Source organism: Artemia franciscana, chromosome 5, assembly GCF_032884065.1.
Source record: "Artemia franciscana chromosome 5, ASM3288406v1, whole genome shotgun sequence".
Lineage (NCBI taxonomy): Eukaryota > Metazoa > Arthropoda > Branchiopoda > Anostraca > Artemiidae > Artemia > Artemia franciscana.
The window spans coordinates 60,193,860-60,215,263 of NC_088867.1; the positions used below are offsets into that span (position 1 = coordinate 60,193,860).

The 21,404-nt window shown below is 35.7% G+C and overlaps 1 protein-coding gene across 1 annotated transcript in view; it reads left to right on the forward strand.

The window, feature by feature from the left end:
* The window catches only part of LOC136027667 (ski oncogene-like), a 74,436-nt gene extending 53,512 nt beyond the window's left edge, over positions 1-20,924 (forward strand). Inside the window, exons 3-5 of the mRNA XM_065705113.1 lie at positions 3,225-3,415; positions 8,045-8,156; positions 18,566-20,924. Coding sequence (XP_065561185.1) covers positions 3,225-3,415; positions 8,045-8,156; positions 18,566-18,649 — 387 coding nt within the window. The 3' untranslated portion in view covers positions 18,650-20,924. The remainder of the gene's footprint in view (positions 1-3,224; positions 3,416-8,044; positions 8,157-18,565) is intronic.
* The last annotated feature ends 480 nt before the right edge of the window (positions 20,925-21,404 follow it).

Genomic DNA, 21,404 nt, shown 5'->3' on the forward strand with positions numbered 1-21,404 from the left:
CGGATACTATTGAGCCGGGTCGCTCCTTACTACAAGTTCGTTACCACGAACTGTTTGATTTGACAGTTTATAATTGGCCACAGAGTTCCTGTGGTACTTTAAAATTACTTTTCTGTGAATGGGCTGTGCGGGCGCGGAATTCACCTGGCACTTTGACGATAAATCAATTTAATAAATCATAAAAAATTGTTTTTGCTAAGGAAAAATCTCTCAGTGATAATTTATTGCGCCCTCTGGCATTGTGCGGCCCTAGCTCCAGGCTTAATGGGCCTATTGGTAAATCCTGGCCTTTATGTACGGATACGGAATCGAGGGGCTATCCACTCTCTGGAATCATGTACACCAGATGACGTGTGCCAAGCGTGGCAGAAGTATGCCAAGCTTGGTAGAAGTGTGCTAACTGTGCCGAAAACTTTGACAAACGTGGTGGAACTGTGCGGTAAAAGTGGCTTTCTGATATGTACACGAGGTGGCAGAAAGTGGGTACCCCTTTGTATGGAATAAAACCCCCCATGAGTATGCTCATGTGTCTAAACATGCTGGATTTACCTAGACCTGGCTATATCGAACATAGATTAATCAACATGCACATTTAGAGTTTCCGTTCTTGCCTCTCAGAAATCAGCGTTTAATAAACATTGGTTGAATGGATTCACTATGCTCTAAAACGAATAGAACATATTATGTTTGAAATCGAAACAACTCGAAAGACAGACAGAGACAATAATTGGGGAGCTTCTGAAAAGTACGATTGGCGCGGCTGAAGGCACAGGTCTAGCGTAGTGTTTTCACATCGTAATTGTTCTGTCAAAGCTCTAGCTAGATACACCACGGAATCCTAAAGACCAAAGAGTCCTGCGTTTAAAAAAAAATCGTGTTTAACATGTGAACCGCACCGCCGTGGCAGACGTGCGCCATGTGTGGCATGGAAAGGCGTAGTGGTGAGAAAAAGTGGTGCCAAGAGATTCACACCAGCCTCGCCTTCAATAAGCTTATTTCAATTAATTTCCTTGGCTTTTTGGTCCCCCCAAAATCTCAGTGTTTTTGGATTTATTCTCTGGGGCTGTGATATTGTTTAGTGAGTGTCAAGATGAGTCTCGGAGTTAATACGGGATTTGTGTTCACCGTAATGAGGAGTCTATAGAATAGCTGGCAGATTTTTTTTATCACCTATCTTGTCGGGCCTTTGCATTTATTCAATCTCTGATGCTACTAGAATCCTATTTGGAATATTGAAAGATATACCCCTACCATATAAGCTGCTCTTTCGTGTTAAACATGGCTCGAATGTCGTATGTGCCTGCTTCTCTGATCTAGGGCTCAGTTGCATGTCTTTAGACCAGGCCCTCGGTCTTTTGTTGATTACGAAATTTTATAGCTGGAACCACAGTTGCCAGATGGGGCACATTCGCGCTATTTCGGCTCTTTGTTTAGGCGGTTGAAAAATGGCGCTTTCGGTGCATTTTCACTTTAATGGCGGCGCAACTTTAAATCAAACATCTGGCTCGAAGGCCAGATACAAGACTGGCTCGAAGTAGGGAACTTAGTTGCCTTTTTTGTGGCTTTTTTGAGTTACAACAAAGTTAAAAACTGCTCAGAATCAAAAACTGATATGTGACAATTGAGTCTTTTAGCTTTCTTTTGAAATAGTGTCGAGTACCGGTTTCTTGAGTTGATTTTAGCATGTCTATGAAAATTATATTGTTGCTCAGTATGGGCCACTATCTGTCATGGTGCGTGTCATAGCTCGAAGGTTGCATGTTTATAATCGACAATGATCAAAATTAATTTTTGTTTCGTCCCTATATAATTCCCAAGTCATCAGAATTATATGTTTCACAGACATAATGTAATCATTACTTTTCGTCTTTTAAAGTGTTCGTAAATTATTATTAAATGTTGTGGCTTGCTTTACAAGGCCATATTTGTCTCCGTTTATGAACAATCGTGAAGTAGGATCCTATAGTATCTTTGTGTTATAATTTCATGTGCTCTTTGTGTGACAAGCTTAATAGCAATAAAATACATTAATAATAATTGTACATTTAATCTTATAGTAATATAGTAAGTTCGACGGTATTTGTTAATTAAACGAAATACGCTCAAGAATTACGCATAGATTAGATCTAAAAAACTGTTCAATAGCAACAAAGATACGTGACGGGTGATAAAGTGCATTGGACTCATGTAATTTGTGCTACATTTTTGCACATTCGGGGAAGGGGGGGTAGTCCAGGTGAAGTGCACTGTCCAAATAATTTACCAACCACCTCCCCCCACCCTGAATGTGCAAATATATAGCCCAAATTGTATTATTATATAAACTAAAGATTATATGAAAGTTATATTTCGTTAGGGTTAACCTAACTTCACTTCTTGGGTGTTTTCTGTGCAATTAACAAGTACCAATTCTACTATACCTAAATTGCTATGTATATGCGCGTATCTACAAGGCTTCGCACATCTAAAGTTTAATTCGTGTTGGTGTTCATATTATTTGACAACATCTAAGAAAGTTCAATAGCTTGGAACGTTCCATGTACGTGACCCTGCATGTATACTGCATGGTGGTTTCTCTCTTAGCATTTATCTGAGATATACCTCCTGTAGGTGAAAACAGATTAGACCATTAGGAGGGATTCGGGCATAACAGGAATTTTCCCAAGGAGCGTGACCTACCTCGAAAAGGTGAATTTTGAGGCAAATTTTTTATGATATTCCTCGGACCAATCTGAGTGTGAGGTGAGGGCTGAAGTAAAAAATAGAATATTTCAAATAAATATAACAAATTCAGGGGGGGGGGCTTAACTGTCTCAAAATTTTTTAGGGGTAGGTTGCAAAATGAGGCCAGGTACCCCTCCTAGGTACGTCTCCACGATCATGGCTTGTTCAAATAGATGTTACACTTATAAGATAGTGTTAAGCTTGTTCTACTTGTTCAGTAAACATATATTTATTTGATATTTTGTTTTTCTTATGGTTTATCTTCGCCTGGGCCTCTGTGGGTTGTGTGTTTGCTCATACATGTTCCCACCACTTTAATGAGACTGATGTAGGAGGGGGGTGTTGGGACCCGGGACCTTCCGAAATGCTGAATTTTCCCAAATTTATGGGCATTTCTTACTCAAATGATCCTATGATTTTTTTGGCCCTCCCACAAAAAAAAATCTGCTTACCTGCCTGTACCATTTTGTTCTAGGACAGTACATCAGTTTGTTTTTCAGAACGCTTTGGATTTGGGTGTTAAACAAGATCCAGAAAGGTATGCTCCACAGAAGCCTAGTCCCAGTATACCCATTGTTGATGCTTGGGGTTCCTCAGCTGGCTCACCTCCTCCTGCACATATCGGATATTGGCTAAATAAAGCGGAGAAGGTTGCCCCAGCAACACTGACGGCAGAACCACCGACACTGAAGTAAGTGATTCAGTTTAGATATTTGTGAGTCTGTTGTAAAAAAAAAAATAAAAAAATAAATAAAAAACAGTTTACCTGATAGCGTAGTTTCTGTGCATATGACGCAGGCATTTAAGAGTCCTCTCGTTGAAACTGAATTCTATGAAAAACAATTTCTGTAATATAGTTAGTTGTATAGTTGTTTTACTGAAGAATATTTGTGTTTTGTGTTTTGCAGTGTTGCTGTTGAGTTGTCAGTTCTTGTATTTGTACTGCGACAAGCCTATGGCTTTCTCCTGTGTTGAATAAAACAAATTAAATGCAACATCTAAGTCTTTAGCTGTCTGGCGCAATAGGTCGCATTGTTCGCTTCAACGAGAAATTGTGCACTGATTTCTTCCAATCATTGCATTTTTCAAAGGACTTTTGTTTTTTAATCGTACTTTCAATCGTTTTTTCGCTGATGTATGATACGCCAGGCAAAGATTTTCACAACCAACGATGGAAAAAAAATTGAAAAAAAATGCTGAATATTTCGACCCTGTGTCTGAGGGGTTTCTTCAAAGGCAACAATGTAAACGTGAGAAACTAGTTTATCAGTCAATTCAAATGAAATTCTAAAAAAAAAGGAGAAAAAATGTAACAAAAGCAAATGGATGGTTCTAGCTTAATATGCACCAAGTTTAGATGTTTCCAAAAGCGTATTTCGTTATATAATTAAAACCTGGCCTTCGATTTCTTTTCTTTAGGTACCAGATAAAATAAAAGTATATATATAGGCGTCTTGAAACTACTACTACTAACAACTCATTCCAATATTGAGCCACTCGAGGCCATGACAGCTGTCCACAATCCTTCTCCTTTATTCTTTACTCCCTCACATCAAGTTCCAATTTTCTTAAAATACTTTCTTATCACCTTTTTAAACCCCATTTAGAGACAGCCTTCTTTTCGTTTAACCTGATGATATATATATATATATATATATATATATATATATATATATATATATATATATATATATATATATATATATATATATATATATATATATATATATATATATATATATATATATATATATATATATATATATATATATATATATATATATATATATATATATATATATATATATATATATATATATATATATATATGAGTGTGTATGTGTGTACATGTATATATATTATAGTTTTAAACAAGGTATTCCAAAATGTATTGTTACCATTCAAACATTGTATACTAATCACTTGTCGGCCTAATGCTATGTTTAGATTGTTCGAAAAAATTAATCAACAAATAAATATTTGCCTTATCAGTTTTTTTTTTCAGATTTAGTCTTGTGAAATAATGTTGTACTTTGTATTCCAAACGATTCAAAGTAGTAACAAATAAATTTATAAATGGGTCTGAGGTAAAACGATAAATTGTAGCTTGGGACTGCAAATTGTATCGAAAAACTGTGATATCAATTTTGTGGAAAATATTGGCGGGAATTACTTGACTTGACTTTATTGAATAAGAAACACAAAGAAGAATACAACACCAGGGACTGACCAATGATCCCTTGGGCCTAAACGTTAGCCCCTGAAGAACGTCAAGTATTCACGTTAATACATCACTGATTTACGTCATAAAATATGTCACATAACAAAAAATCACATAATGCATATTATAAAATGGGTTTGAGTATAAAATGGGTTTGAGTGTCTCTAAAGACAACTTTCTGTTTTGGCTGTGAAAATGCTCAATTTAAAGATATTACAACAAATAAGATAAGATAATTTAGTATACTCACCATACATAATATTTATGGCTATCGTATTTGGCTATAATATATATTTATGCCAAAAATATTTATGAAAATATTATTTGAAAAATATAGACCTTATTTTTGCTTGTTTGATCACATTTTGTCCTCCCTAAAAAATATCATACAGTATAGATTTTGTTTATCATACAGACATTTTTAGATACTCAACACTTTGGACTGAATCAATGACTAATTGTCGGTAGTAACAAGTAGCAAAAAAATACACAAGATAGGTAAGATAAACATGAAACTACAAAACTGCCAACAATTATTTAGGAATCTAAAAAGAAAAAAAGAAGAGGAAAAAAAGAGCAATTGAAATTATGAATAAAAGTAGCCAAAATTAACGTTAAATTTATCAAAAATTCACATAATACTTTACGTATGTTCCAGAACTCAATTGTCATAAGTGACAGTTAATTATTCGTTATTATTTTCATTTGAAAACAAGGGATAACAATAATTATGATATTATGATATGATAGCCATTAATATTATAACATCCAATAAGATAAGATAATTTAGTATACTCACCATACATAATATTTATAGCTATCACATTTGGCGTCTTCATGTTATTTGTCACTTATTCTCAATAAATGATATGAAGCTGTAGCACTTACAACTTCCCTATAAAAAATGTCAGAAATTTTCCTAAGCATTTCGAATTACACCAAACGGCCAGGTTACTTTTACCTTTCTAGCTACCTTGAATGTTGCCTCCAAATACCTTGAAGTCACAGATGCGTTTACAGAATCCTCCACACAATTGATCCGAGAACTCTTAGTAATCTAGAACGCCGTCAAGCACACCACCCTACTTACTGCATAGTCCCTTGATTATCAGTGGCACGGAAAAGAACGGATTAATCCAATCTATAATGCCTTGCAAAGGCTTAAAACAGGCCTAGACTTGAACAAAAAACATGTTTTTTTTTGTTTCGGCATTCCATATTTTTTTTTCTTCGCCTTTCTGAGGAGACTCAGGAATTTTAATCAGCTTGTCTATGGTTTGATTTCATTCTGAGACAAAAATAGATTCTGTTCTTTTTTTGCTTCCATTTGGGGTATAGTTTTTAGGAGTCACAAAAAAAGCTAAATGTGAATTAAGCGGAACCAATTTAGTTTTTGCCTTTTTTTTCTTACAAGGATGAAATAAGCTTAAAGCCCCTCCTTAAGTATTTGAATGATGATCGAGCCGTAAACACAAAAAAGCCCTTTAATCTTTTTTTTTAAATAGAGAAAAAGCAAAACAAAATAAAAACTAGCATCCTGGGTTTTTCCCCGAACAGGACAGGTGGTGTATACGCTTGTCTAGATTATTTTTCATTCATGAAAAATTTGACCAATTAAAAATGCGTAACTTGAGCTGACCAGATGCGAAACGGAAAACGTTTCATGATCAGCTTTTCTTTTCCTTCATTTTGTTCTTCGTTCTAACGTGAGAAAGTTTGGCAAACAAAAGGATTGCAATACAATCTATTGGGCGGAGCCTCCCCTATATTCGCAAAAAATCACTCATTTCCGCTATGTTTTAAATGACGGTCTTTTAGTGAATCTAATTCATTCTTTTCCGCTATTGTGGTCGGGCATAAACTACATTTCAAGTTCCTGCTATAAATTCAAATAGTAACGTAATTTCTCGTACTATAGTAGTTGTTGTGTGCAGAATTAAAGGGTGTTGGGCACCGATGGTTCACAAGTAATAAATCTTACATGGTCAAGTTTGTCAGAAAGGTCCCTTAGGCTGACGTTATATAATCAGTCAGTCAAATATTTTCTACGCACTCTGTGGTCCAGATGTTGTATGGCAGGGTTGCCAAAAAAAAGGTTCTCTTTTTTTGGCAACTCCCAGGGTTGCCAAAAAATCAGCGAGAAAATGACCATCTACGTTTAAAAACTAAGCCAAATTTTTCTCATCTGTAAAATGCTCGTATTTATAAAAATGCTTGTATCTATAATTGTACCTTACATATGATACATGCAGACCCGCTATACGTTAACCCCCCCCCCTCTAATGGGCAAATATATAGCCAAATTTGTTTCTAAAGTAACGAAAAAACCGGTTGGTTCTCGAGTTGAGCCTAACTATCAAATAGTTCTAATAAACGAACATGTTCGTTTCGAGTTTCATTTACTTATTGATAGTGATTTATGGTAGTTTTACGCTTGGAAGATAATTTTATTCTATTTTTGCTCATTTTTGGCTTAATGGAGCTCTTTACTTTTCTTTGAAAAACATGTTTTGTGGAATTTTTTAAAATTAATATAAATTATAAGTGATCGGTAAGACTGCTATAGTAACATAGTAGCCTACAGGGTGGACTAATATAGCAATACTACTATTAGTAATTGGTAAGCACTATTTGGTTAGAAAAAGAATGTCATCTATAGAGCCAATATAATTGAAGGGTGCTTTTTCTTTGGTATTCCGGAAAAATATTTGTCTTACAGTCTTTATTTGCGTATAGAGCTAAACAATTAGGAATATGTTTATGATTTGTGTCAATAATAAAAATATGTATGTGGTCCGGAATAGAGCTAAACAGTTTGCATATAGAGCTAAAAAAATTGAAATGTATTTTGACTTTTGTCAGTAATAAAAATATGTATGTGGTACGGAAAGCAGGGAAGTACGAAGGGGGAATCCTTGGGGTCTGGCCCCTGAAATCCGAATTTTTCCAAAATTTCTGAGTACTTCTTATTCAAATTATCAATGTTTTTTTATTATTAGCTATTATTAGCCCCACCCCCCAAAACAATCCTGCTTACATGCAATGCGGAAAATATGGAATTCTGTGAAAATTAGAGTTATTTAAATTTAATTTTTTCAGGTCTCTTGATTCTCCTCCAGCTTTGGTGAATCCGGAAAAGGTTATCTCAAGAAACGACGCTGAAAAGTTCGAGCTTCACTACCAACCCAATGTCGCCCTTGCTCCAAAACCGGTACGTTATCTTGGCTATGTTACAGCCCTTCAACCCCCTCATGGCGGGTTTTCCAGTAACAAATAAGTACATTTTATAGAATATACTTAATAATATTAATATCTGCAACATCAATTTTATGGCATTATTTGTATATGAATTAACAAAGAAAAGTACTAAATAGTTTTTGGATTGTTTGAAGTTACACGCAAGTTGCTTTGTTTAACATGTAGAGAGAGCCCCGTAACAAAATCCAATCGGACCCCGCACCTATTCAATCCGGGTCTGAGTGTTTCTCCAGTATATCGAAAGAGTGAAGGGCTTGAACTGGGTTTTTAAGCTACTTTGCTTATTTGAGTAATGTCCTTTTATTTATTGTTGAAGGCCTTTGTAAGCTTGACGAATTAAAAATGTAATTTAAAACGAGTTTTTTAATGTCTTCTTTTCCAATTTAGGTTGAAAATAGTGTTTGCCCTTTAATTTTGGCTATATTCCTGCTGCTAAGAATATAGGTCACGGAATGATGGCAAAAGCACTGTAACCATCCAAAACTTATCATATTCTAAGTATTCTCTTTTGGTTGCTTAGTTTACCCACACTAATTCAAGATAGTTGACGTTTTTTTTTAAATTTATACATACTGGAGGGTGGGATGTAAGTTTAAACATTTCCATGTGGATTAAATTTATCCTATTTTAAGAAATCTATTTTGGTTACCTAGTGTATCCATGCTAATTCAAAGTAGTTGGGACTATTTAAATGTTTATTTCCTGGGGGGAGGTCAAAGTTTTTGTTGGGGTGGGGGTCGGCTTAAATTTTTAGGATAAATTTAATTCTAATAATCCTCTTTTGGCTACCTAGTTTATCCTTTCAAATTCAAGGTAGTTGATACCATTAGGATTTATATTTACTTGGGGGAGGTAAGGACAAAGTTTTTCATAGAGGAGGGAGGTTAGACTGTTGAGAACACTGAAGGAGCAAAGGCCTGTTTTTATTCATTATCCTATGAATGGTTGTGTCACAGGCGACCATAGTTTCATTGGCCTCCAAAAAAAGCTTAGTATTGCTCTTGACTTTCAGTTGAAAAAACTTGTTTTTTATATTTAATTTCTGCCCATTTTTTGAACCATGGCTGGAATCCCCTTCCCTTCACTTTATAGAATGTCCCTCAAAAATTTCTTCGGAAACCTTTCTACCCAAGAAAAATGTTTTTCGTGGGAAGTCCCCCTCCCCTGTATAGATTTACCCCCCTAAAATACCGTATATTTCCTCCTCCCTTCCTTCTCGCTCCTTCCTCCAGCCCAGAAGGGTGTCTTTTTTTTATAAAAAAAAGGTGTATTGGAATTTTTCCTAGAAAAATAGCTTTCCTTTGTCACTCCAAACATTTTTTTTGTCAGTCAGTAGCCTAGCCTACTATTTATTTATAAATTGGATTGTGTACCAGGTTTTGGTCATCATGTGAAGAAACATGTGAAGAATCATGTGAAGTCATCATGTGAAGAACTGTCAGTGTGACTGATTTTCCATGTGAGACAATATCCATAAATCACACCACGTGTTAAAGCTGCCTTCTGAAATCATTAAAGCCTCAATGTTTATTACAATTAAACAAGTGAAAGTTTATAAACATTCACAGACAACTAGCCTTGTACAAATTGCCTTTAGATTATATGGGTGTCTAGACGTATCATTTTTAGAATCCCAAGGGTTTGTCAACAGGCTAATGAAGATGGTTTGACTAGGTTGATGATATGGGGGAATTTGACATTGTCTTTCCTATCGATGTTGCCTTAATTTTAATGCAATGATCCTGATTGTTATTCCAGTCTTATGTTGTGTCGTTTAACATTGTTTTTATTTTTGTTCTTTTAGTGATTTCTTGGAACCAGGCAATCTGTATTGAAATTTCAGAATAATAAAATCTTGGTTATATCAATACTTATTTTTACGCGTGATTATTTCACCACGCCAATTCTCAAGCCGCGTTCTGATAGAAGACCACACGTTGTATCAAGCTAAAACTACCAAGCAACATCCCTAAACCCTAGCATCCCTAAAATCCTAACTGGCATGCCGAAGCAAAATTCCTGATCTGTCCAAAAAAAATTCTAAAAAAACGTTATTCTTTTGAAATAATATCTTAAAAGATTATAAAAGCACATTTTCCCTTGAGTAGGAATCTTTCGTCTATTTGACACACGAATTTCTCGGTAGTAGAAATGAATTTTTCAGCTCGAATCCGAAGACTAAGCGAACTACATATGTACTACGTAAAGGCATGTTTTTTCGCCAGATGACTTGAAATCTGACTGATGAAGCGAAGTTTGCCTTCTGTACAGAGCCTGTTAAACCAAGAAAGGAAAGGATATAATAAATGAAAAATAAAATCAAGTAGATGAGAAAATATAAATGAAAAATAAAATCAAGTAGGTGAGAAAACGAGGATTTTATCAGCCATTAGCAGAATATGAAGACGAAAAACAAGCAAATATGTCGACAAGGATATAAGCATATAATAAAGTCGAAAAGCTCCACCCCTCGAGAGATCTTTTATAAAAGTTTTTTTAGGGGTGAATATTTAAAGCTGTTCAAAAATCAAAAAAGTTTATTTCAGCAAAAGTAGTTTAACTAGTATACCTTTAAGCAGAAGAACACGGGTATTATTTCCCAATATTTTCCCAGTTACTTAAAATGTAGTCTTTATTTTCATTCCGATTTTTACTTCTTTTTTCTTGTCAGAAAAAGCTACAGACAGGAATTTGAGATACACCCCATATCTGTTTCATACGTCATGTATACCCAATATGGTCTTAGAATTTATTTGTTCAGAGCCTAGCTCCCCGCAGTAGGATCGGTCTGGATTGCTACAGCAGATAATGCGATTCCTGGATCCTTTAGGTGAAAGTTTATGACCCACATTACGTATCGCAACGGGCAAGTTACAGATCGGTGCAGATGGTGGATAATTACACCGATCTGGTGGATAACAGATCGGTGCAGATGGTGGTGCAGACGGGCAGAATTAGGGGAGACTGGGGTAATGGCGTTCACCTAAGGTAAAATGAGAATAAAAAATAGCATAAACCTAAAATTCAAACGAAATAATGTTAAATCGCTGACATAGTATATTTTACCTATTGTATACTCAAATTGAGCCTTAGACAAGCTTACCTATTGGTATTATGAATGATTTTGCAAAATCAGCTTTGACCGGTATTACCCCCTTTCATAGGGTAATGGCAGTCGCTAATGTCATGTTCTACTAAATGGCTGTAAATTAAGAAATATGAGAAATTTCAAAGACACAAACATGTTAAACTTAAATCGTTATATTTTTATTGTTACATAATTCCGTATTTAGGAAATTACAAAAATGTAATTGAAAGCGTGGACATAATTAGAAGCCAAACACTTGAAAAACATCTTTCCATACAAAAAATGGCTCACAAAATTTAAGCGCCAATATATTTAACTCATGAGCTTTAAGAACTTTAAGTCAATTTCACTTTCTGGAGCACATGTCACATAAACACGCGTCAGGACTGTCCCATCCAGAACATTCTTGGTGTGCCCATAATGCACAAGAGGTGGACCGATACCATGCCTCTCCATCCTTCTATGTGTCTTCGCAATAGAAATAAATTTCTTTACCCTTTTCTCAGACAAAGCTCACTTTTTTATTCGTCTTCACAAACGTTATCCTCATCAATCGATTCGCTCTCTTTTTTCTTAAAGCAGGATTTTCATCGCTGTTGAAGTCAAGATCTGAGAATGTTGCTTTTGTCTCGCTCCTTTTCTTGGTTCATCAGCCCAACTACTGCATCCAGGTAGAGGAGAAATCTCTTGCACAGACACATCAATTTCTGTGTTAGGCTGAATATAAACTTTTTCAAGTTAGGCCGAGGATTCTAAGTTTTGTTCAGTCATGACTTCGTATTGGTCTACTTTTGTGATGACTTCATTTGAATTAGCTTTCAAGTAATCTTCCACACAATCAGGCGTTAACTCTTGATTCTTCTGGAGGATGTCCTCTACCAAAAAATGCTCATCTTTGAAAACTCCTTGATTAAGAGGATGGATCCCAGTGTTTTTGAACCCGCTTGTTGCTTTTGCAATCGTAGCAACTGGTGAATAGGACTTAAAGAATAGCTCTGCTACATCGTAAGGGGTAAATTTGACTATGTTCCTGGTTTTCATGAGCCTTCAAGGGTGAGTAAAATACTACATTCAGAGGCTGAAGCCTATGTGATGTATGGGGTGGCAGCGACACGATAACAATCCCTTTCTCCCCACAAATATCATAAGCTTCACCTGAGCAATGAGTGGAATGGTTGCTCAGAATAAAAAGCATTTTGTTGTTATTACTAGCATGAATAAACTGAGCAAAGTGTTTTACCCAAATAACGAACAGTTTTTCATTGATCCAGCCTGTCTTAGAGCATGAGTAAACTGATCCAGGTGGTCCGTTTTTTTCTAAGAGCGGGGACATACGAGATCAAGGAAAAATGAACATTGGTGAAGCATAAAGCCCTCCCGAACTCATTGCACACACAACTGTAATGTTTTTGCTCCTTTCCCAAATTGTAATAAGACCCACATGCTTTTGGCCCCGTTCTGCCAGTATTAGACCAGGGTCCTGCACAGTACTTCCTCTTTATTAAACCCCATGGCTCTTCCGATGCCAGTGGCTTCGGGTTTGCGCACACTAATTTTGTTTCTGTCCATGAACTCCTACATCCAATCCAGGCCAGCCATTTTTGTTTCTTGATCGAATCTATGACTTAAATGGTTTTTTCTGCATATTGAAATGCAATTTTCCTTAATTTTAGTGCAGTGATGCCGTAGAAAATCTTCGATAAAGTGTCTACGTGGTCAGCTAGAGCTGCTTCGTGTAGAGGGAAGACACACTCCCTGCCTAAGCTTGGATCAGATTCAATCCCACTCTTCATTCGTTCTTGCAACGGGCTGAATGGTATTTTGAACTGATCTGCAGCTTTGCGAATCGATAATCCTCTAGTAATGGCTGTTTTTGCTTTCCTTAAGTCCTCTGCAGTCCATTTATCTTTATATGTTTTCTATATTTATTTTCTCGGTCTCTGAAATATAGAAAACAAATTTATGAAAAATATTGGCACTAATGGGGCAATGCCGGTCGCGACTGCTGTTACCCCAAGTGGGGTGACCACCATTACCCCAACCGCATGGTCGTTATTTTATCGGCTAAAAATGAAAATATAAGTGCTTAAACCTTAATAAAATGCTACAAGATACAACAATATGGCTTACTTTGTTATTGCGAGATAAGTCTTGTTTCGTGAAATGTAAACAGAAAGAGATGATAGTGGATTAAACTATTGTCTGTCTTATAAGGTGAAGCGTAAAAACAGTCTTTCTTGCACAACAGACAAACTAAAACTGGCAAGATGGCGAGCGCTCCACTAGCACTTCCATACACTTTCTTGAGATGGCAGATACAATCGGTATGCATCTGCGTTATCGACTTTACGAGAAATCATGGTGACCGTCATTACCCACTGGCCGCCATTACCCCAGTCTCCCCTACACTCTTAAGCCTGCCCACGAAATTTAAAACTTTAGGTAAAAATGCATTTTCTAGGGTACAAAATCTTATCGAAGAAAAAATCTTCTGATCTCCCTTTAAAACTCCTTGAACACACGACTTGTGCGCAGCCATGGTTGCACACAAGGCTTTGCATAACAAAGACAGAAAACAACTTTGAAAAGGCATTGTGCAAGCAGAAAAAGAAGACACATTTTGAAAAAAGAGAAAGTTCTAAATATCTTATAAACCACCCAAAATAGGGGGAAACATACTTAACCAATCAATAGAGCTGGTTTTGTTTGAGGGGCTTGGATGTAAATCTATCTTTCCAAAAACAATCATATGGCATGTTTTCAACTACTACAGCTGAAGTTTAAGGACCAGCGAAAATTACACGTCTTTGTCCAAGAGGCTTGGAAAAAGAGCCTCTGACCTGGAAATTCGGGTACAGGGGCAAGTCTTAGAAGGGGCAAGGGGCAAGTTTTGGGACTTGCCGTCTATTAAAATGACAGGAGAGTGGCATCAAATACGACACCGTTTGCCAGGATTTTCTGATCTGGAGGTGCTTACGCTTGTGTATGTGGGAGTTCGATCGTGTTCTAAAACATAATGGTGGAAGTTGAAAAAAATTGAAAAATCGATTGATATTAGGCTTATGCTATAAATTGATATTTGATGTTTGAATTTTTGAGCTATATTCTTTCCTGTATAATGGCATCAAACCTCGTACTCCCGCATTTCCAAGTATTTGCCCGCAGCAAAAGTTGGCGATGCAAACAAAACTTTAAGTAAACGATCTCATCACTTGAATAAGACACGCATGCAGGGTTTTTAGGGGTGGGGGCAACACTAAAAATATTTTATAACTGGAATAAGAAGTACCCACAAGTTCTGGAAAATTTAGGATTCGACTCCCACCCTTCCTGCGCACCTACCGGATTTGAATGACTTTTCTTTATTTCTAGTTCAAAGTGACATAAGAGAGGATAAGGTCAATTACAGTTTAGTTTTTTTTAATGTCTGCTAAAACACGGTGCTATTGTTTTCACTTTCTTGCTTTGTTTCCGGTTTTGTTATGTTTATTGTTTATGAATAAACCCTTTCTTTTTTTAAAAAAATCTCACTTTATTTTATAGTAATAATTTCTATAAAAACTATCACCTTTTATAATTCCATACCTTTGTGTGAAGGTTTTAGGTTTGAAAACACGAATCTCTGTAAATAATTCATTGAAGTGGAGCGGTTTAACAAATTTTTTGAGCTTGATTTTTGTATACCACTACTACCCGTTGCCATATATGGCGCCATAAAAGGACTGTCACGATTATGTGCCGAGGAACTCCCGGTATCTCTTTCTTTTCTTCTTCTTCTGCGATCCATCGTTAGTTCTGTGTCGCACAATTTCATGGGCCCGTGTTTAAAAAAGATTAAAAAGTTACCCTGTTTGAATTATCAAATAAATTTATTTTCTGTCATATCCCGGTATGAAATCAGGGCTATTATGGTTTCCATAAGGAATTTTTATTATTGGTACCCTAAGGAAACTTTGAAGATCCTATTTAGATCTTGACTTATTCGGGATTCAAATCCTCATCAATCCTTCGCTCTTCATGCTAAGTTCTAATTTTGCTCCAATTCTTTATGAATGATCTCTGAATCACAATTGTCGTTTAATTAGAATAAATTTGAAAGTGCTGAAAAGAACTTTAGCGTAAAGAGCGAGGTATTGACGAGGGCGCAAACCCCCTCAAATACGTAATAATTTCTGTTCGTTTTAATGTTGCCCCTTACTTTCAGTTGAAAAAACTTGTTTTTTTTTTAATTTAATATATCTATGTAGCTATATTAGCCTACCTTAAATTTATACTTACTTAAATTTCTCTGACTACAAGCTCCTTTTCATTCAGACATCTTCTGAACTGACGAAACTCACCCTGGATGCTTGGATTTTGTTTGGATTCGAGATCATCAAGAATCCAGGCTCTATATAGCAAGTGTCCAAATCCAATAAAAGTGGCAAGAATGCGATATGATTCTATTCGCAACCAAAACACGGAAAATGAAGAAAAACGGGTTTAGGAAAAACAGAAACGGTAATGAAAAAACGGCTACCTTTTTTCTGTTTTTTCCGTTTTCTAAAAAAAGAACAGAACAGAAAACGGTGAAAAAAAAGAAGAAACAGAAACGGAAACGGGTCGAGCCCTTTTATAAATATAATCACTGAGAGGCTTCTTGTCAAAATTAAATAACAAAAACAAGTTTTTTCAACTGAAAGTAAGGAGCGACATTAAAACTTAAAACGAACAGAAATTACTTCGTATATGAAAGAGGCTGCTTCCTCATCAACGCCCCGCTCTTTACGCTAAAGTTTGACTCTTTCTCTCAATTCTTCTTTTTAAAACAGTAAAAAACTTTAGCGTAAAGAGCGGGGCGTTGATAAGGAAGCAGCCTCTTTCATATACGAAGTAATTTCTGTTCGTTTTAAGTTTTAGTGTCGCTCCTTACTTTCAGTTGAAAAAACTTGTTTTTTTTTATTTAATTTCTGAACGTTTTTGAATCAATGCATGTTTTGATTTTGGCTCTCCGCAGAGGAATAATTAAAACGAAATTTGTATTTTTTTTTTTTTTTGGCTAAATAGCTTTCTCATAATTTTGATCGAATGATTTTGAGAAAAAAAGAGCGGGGGAGGAAGCCTAGTTGCCCTCCGATTTTTTGGTTAATTAAAAAGACAACTAGAACTTTTAATTATAAAAGTCTAGTTGTTATTATAAAGTCTATATTTATTAATTGTAAATATTCTAGTCTAGAACTAGAATATTTTTATTAGTAAAAGATTTACGTAACTTATAAATTAGCTTACGTAAAGAACTTTTGTATTCTCATATTTTTATTACATATATGAGGGGGTTCGCTCCCTTGTCAGATCCTCGCTCTTTACACTAAAGCTTAAATTTTGTCCCAATTCCTTAAGAATGACCCCAGAATCACAAAAGCCGTAGAATAAATAGTTGAAATTACTAAAAATACTTTAGCGTAAAGAGCGAGGTATTAGGAGGAGGTGAGCCCCTCAAATGGGTAATAATTTCTGTTTGTTTTAAGTTTTAATGCTGTTCCTTACTTCCAGCTGAAAGAACTTTTTCATATTTATTTTTTCATTGTTTTTTTTTTAAATAATGCTAGTAAATCCTGCGCTCCCTTCATGGAGATTTTCTTCCTTCATGACAAATTATCGATGGAAAGTTCCCCCAGCATATCCCCCTCTTCTCAACCCCATCCCCCCAACCAAAAAAATCCTCCTGAAAACGCCTGTACACTTCCAATAACCATTACTATATGTAAGCACTGGTAAAAGTTTGTAACTTGTTGCCCCTCCCACGGGGACTGTGGGGGAGTAAGTCGTCCCCAAAGACATAGTTATAAGGTTTTTCGACTACGCTGAATAAAATGGCTTTCTCAGAATTTTGATCCGTTGACTTTGGTAAAATAATTAGCGTGGGAGGGGGCCTAGGTGCCCTCCAATTTTTTTGGTCACATTAAAAAGGGCACTAGAACTTTTCATTCCGTTAGAATGAGCCCTCTTGCAACATTCTAGGACAACTGGGTCGATACGATCACCCCTGAAAAAAAAAACAACAAATAAACACGCATCCGTGATCTCCCTTCTGGCAAAAAATACAAAATTCCACATTTTTGTAGATAGGAGCTTGATCTGAATTTTGATCCGATGACATTTTGGGGAAAAATAAGCGTGGGAGGGGGCCTATTTGCCCTCCAATTTTTTTGATCACTTAAAAAGGGCACTAGAACTTTTAATTTCCGTTACGTATCTCTGATACGTTCCGCTGTCGCGACATTCTAGGACCACTCAGTTGATACGATCACCCCTGAAAAAAAAAACAACAACAAATAAACACGCATCCGTGATCTGTCTTGTTGCAAAAAATGTGAAATTCCACATTTTTGCAGATATGAGCTTGAAACTTCTACAATAAGGTTCTCTGATACGTTGAATCTGATGGTGTGATTTTCGTTAAGATTCTATGACTTCTAGGGGGCGTTTCCCCCTATTTTCTAAAATAGCGCAAATTTTCTCAGGCACGTAACTTTTGATGGGTAAGACTAAACTTGATGAAACTTATATATTTAAAATCAGCATTAAAATGCGATTCTTTTGATGTAGGTATTGGTATCAAAATTTTTTAGAGTTTTGGTTACTATTGAGCCGGGTCGCTCCTTACAGTTCGTTATCACGAACTGTTTGATTGACCATGCTAGGATAAAGATTTCTTTGCTAGATTTTTATTATTATTTTTTTTTTGGAAACGGCTTGCTTTTTTTTGTGGGTTTCTTTCTTTGTTCAATATGTAATCTAAGGATACCGAATAAAAACTATCTATTTAGACCCCCAAAAAGCAAGTAAATTCTATAAACAGTCCTGACCATTTTTTAAGGGGGCCACATTTAGAGACCCCGCCCTGTTGCGTATGAATCGGCTGAGTATTTTCCAAGTTACATTTCATTATAAATTACTAAAAACTGTCAATTTCTGTTATCAATGATCTAGGTGGGGTTAAGGGGTGTACCCCCCCCCCCCCGAAATTTTTTCAGACATAAAACATAACAAAATGCTTAGAAACAAGTTTTTGATGTGGTTTTAATTTCTTTTTTAACCCTCTCCCCCGGAAAAATCCTGGATACAGCCTTGTCAGTGTTTAAAGTAGCTACTTCCTATTGACTAGTTGAAAACATTCATTTGCAGTCTGTTTGTACTTTTCTTTCAGTATACTTTCCCTATTTTCCGTCCTTGTCTTTCAATCGTTTCGCAATTTATAAGTCTAATAACGTTCTTTTTTTTTTAACTTTTAGTCCCGTGAGCTGTCGACTGTTTTGAACTTGAAGCAAGAAAAAGTGGATACAGTTGGTACCAGTTCGACAAACTGTGAGTATTGATCTCCTCCTCTTTGTCATGTGACTATACCGATATTGTTTTCGCCTCGTCGCTTGCCCTGTCACCAGGCAAATCTTTAATGCAGTTCTCTTTCAGATTTGGTAATTCCTTCATTTTGTGAGACTTTATTCAGGAGTACAAAAGTTGGTTAAAAAATAAAAAATAATCTTAAATTTGATGATGGTGATTACATCTCCTTCTGGATACTTGCCCAGTTTAGACGACCGACTTGATGGACAATTAGTCCTATACTGATTAGGTTTTGGCGCCAAATGGCTGGGCAAAGTCTGATAAAATGTCCAAGTATTTGAATTACTATTTTGTGGTTCTATTTTGTGGTCCTTGAGGGCAAAGTTCATGAGAATTTGAGCCACATATTTTTTAAAGGATTTCATAACGAGCAAAATTTCATCAAATCCAATGTTTAGATAATCCATACGGAGCTAAAGAAGATGAAAAAACGATGCATATGATTCTGTCCTATATTATAAAGGAGGCGGCTTCGCATAGCGAACTAGCCTCCCTAAGATTAAAAAGCACACAGTTTGAAAGAAAAAGAATGAGCAAAAGAAACAAAAGTTCAAAGAATAAATCTATTTGAGTATTTTTCTGTTACGCTATAGATGTTGAAAACTTGAAAAACAACCTCTTTGTCTGCAAACTTTTTCTATTCTTTTTATAAATCGTTGCCTAATTCACGGATATCTGGATATAATGGGCCAATTTTTTATTTTATTTTGCTTTAATCTCCATGCTTTCCCGAAAACTTTGGGGAAAAATCTTTGGGTCTATCTTTAAGTGACAGGGGGAAATCTGAAGTCTTCAAATAAAGTTTCTTTTTTCCGAAGGAAGACCATGAAATTCAGTCAGTATATAGAAGCAATGGTAAATCCACATCAGTGGAAGATACAGTGTTGCCAAAGCTTCGGAAGAAAAAATACCGTAAAACGCCCTAAAATTATACCACTGATCAAAAAATTGTGCCATATCTATTTTTTTGCGTGGTGTGCTATGGGCAAGACGAAATTGTTTTTGTGTGCTAAGCACAGCACGTGGACGATCGTAAAATTACGTTACAATAAAGAGAAGAAAGTATCGCATATCTTCTTTCAGAGATATTTGGGAGACCTCCTTTCCCCTGCAGAGACCATTTTAGTGTCACTCCTCCAAATAGCTGCTCACCTATTTCGTACTTACCGTACAGTTGCTTCATGCTATATCATGACCGCAAGAGACCAACAACAGGCACTTAAATAAATGTGTAAAGGAAAACTTAAAACTCTAGAAGAGAAAACAAATAAAAACTATAGTTCCCTCCAATCGCTTCGTCCTGACGCCCAGTCAAATCATATTGTACCATATTGTACCACATTTTGTAAAATGTACCAGAAAAATTGTGATTGTACCAGAATGTATCTTTAGAGGAGAAATGTACCAAAATGGTACAATTGTGCCGCTGTTGGAAGAGACTTACTCAAATCTGGATCCGCAGGGTAGGAAACAAAAGATGCCCTAAGGGGAGCGCAGAGGAGCAGCCCTCTCTTCACTGGAAGACCAAAACACGTTTGCAACTCCCCATTTTAGGTTGTATTAAAAAGAAATGATTTTTTCTGGCCAAAAAAGGAACCATTTATACTTTGGTCTCCTCCTTCTTCCCATCTTAAAAATCTTCGACCGTTCGTACTCAAAACTATGAAATAATAATCTAAAAATTCTGTCAAGATCTCAGTACAAAAACTACTTAGCATGATGATGCCAAATTAAATTGGAATACAACTAATGTCAATCACATTCATGAGGTATTTGCGCTGGTTCCTTTTGCAGAAACTACTGAACTTTGATCTTTGTGGTTCATTTTGCCAAAATTGGCTGGGTTTGCCAAGAAATTTCTCTTTATAGTAAAATTCGTTCTTTTCGGCAAGTATCTTGAACACATGTAAAGCATTTTCTTCGCAAATATTGTATTCAAATGAGATGGATTTTGTAATTTATTGCAATTTTCCTCAGATATGGGCTATGAAATCGTCGTATAGTGTATCTTATTCAAGTCTTTGTTTTGTTGTCGTTTGTTTGTTGTTTTTTTTTTCAACATTGTAACCTGGTATATTAGATTTGGCTAATGTTACACTGGCGTGTATATTAGATTTGGCTAATGTTACACTGGTATATTAGATTTAATGCATGCTACACTGGCATGCAAATATCCTTGAAGCTGGCTTCGATGTAATTTAATTTTGTGCTGCTATTTCTTACAATTATATGAATCTCAACCAAAAAATGGACATATATATATATATATATATATATATATATATATATATATATATATATATATATATATATAATATATATATATATATATATATTATATATATATATATATATATATATATATATATATATATATATATATATATATATATATATATATATATATATATATATATATACACCTAGTTGGTGGGGCGCTTCGCGCCCCCCCCAAGCCCCCCCGCGCGCGTAAGTCGTTACGCGCCATATTAGTTACGGGCCATTGTAGTTGTGTCCCTGTGTCCCACCTGTGAATAGAGATAGATATAAATATATGTTTTTATCTACGTAAAACATGCGAATATACAACATTCTTCGCTGTCCCATTGTCTGTGCATATAAATAGATTGTCAGGTTTACTGACTCTTGAACATGCAACATATAATTGTCCATGGGAAAAACAATCCGTATTCAGATCTATATCTCATTATTCTAATGATGTGTCCC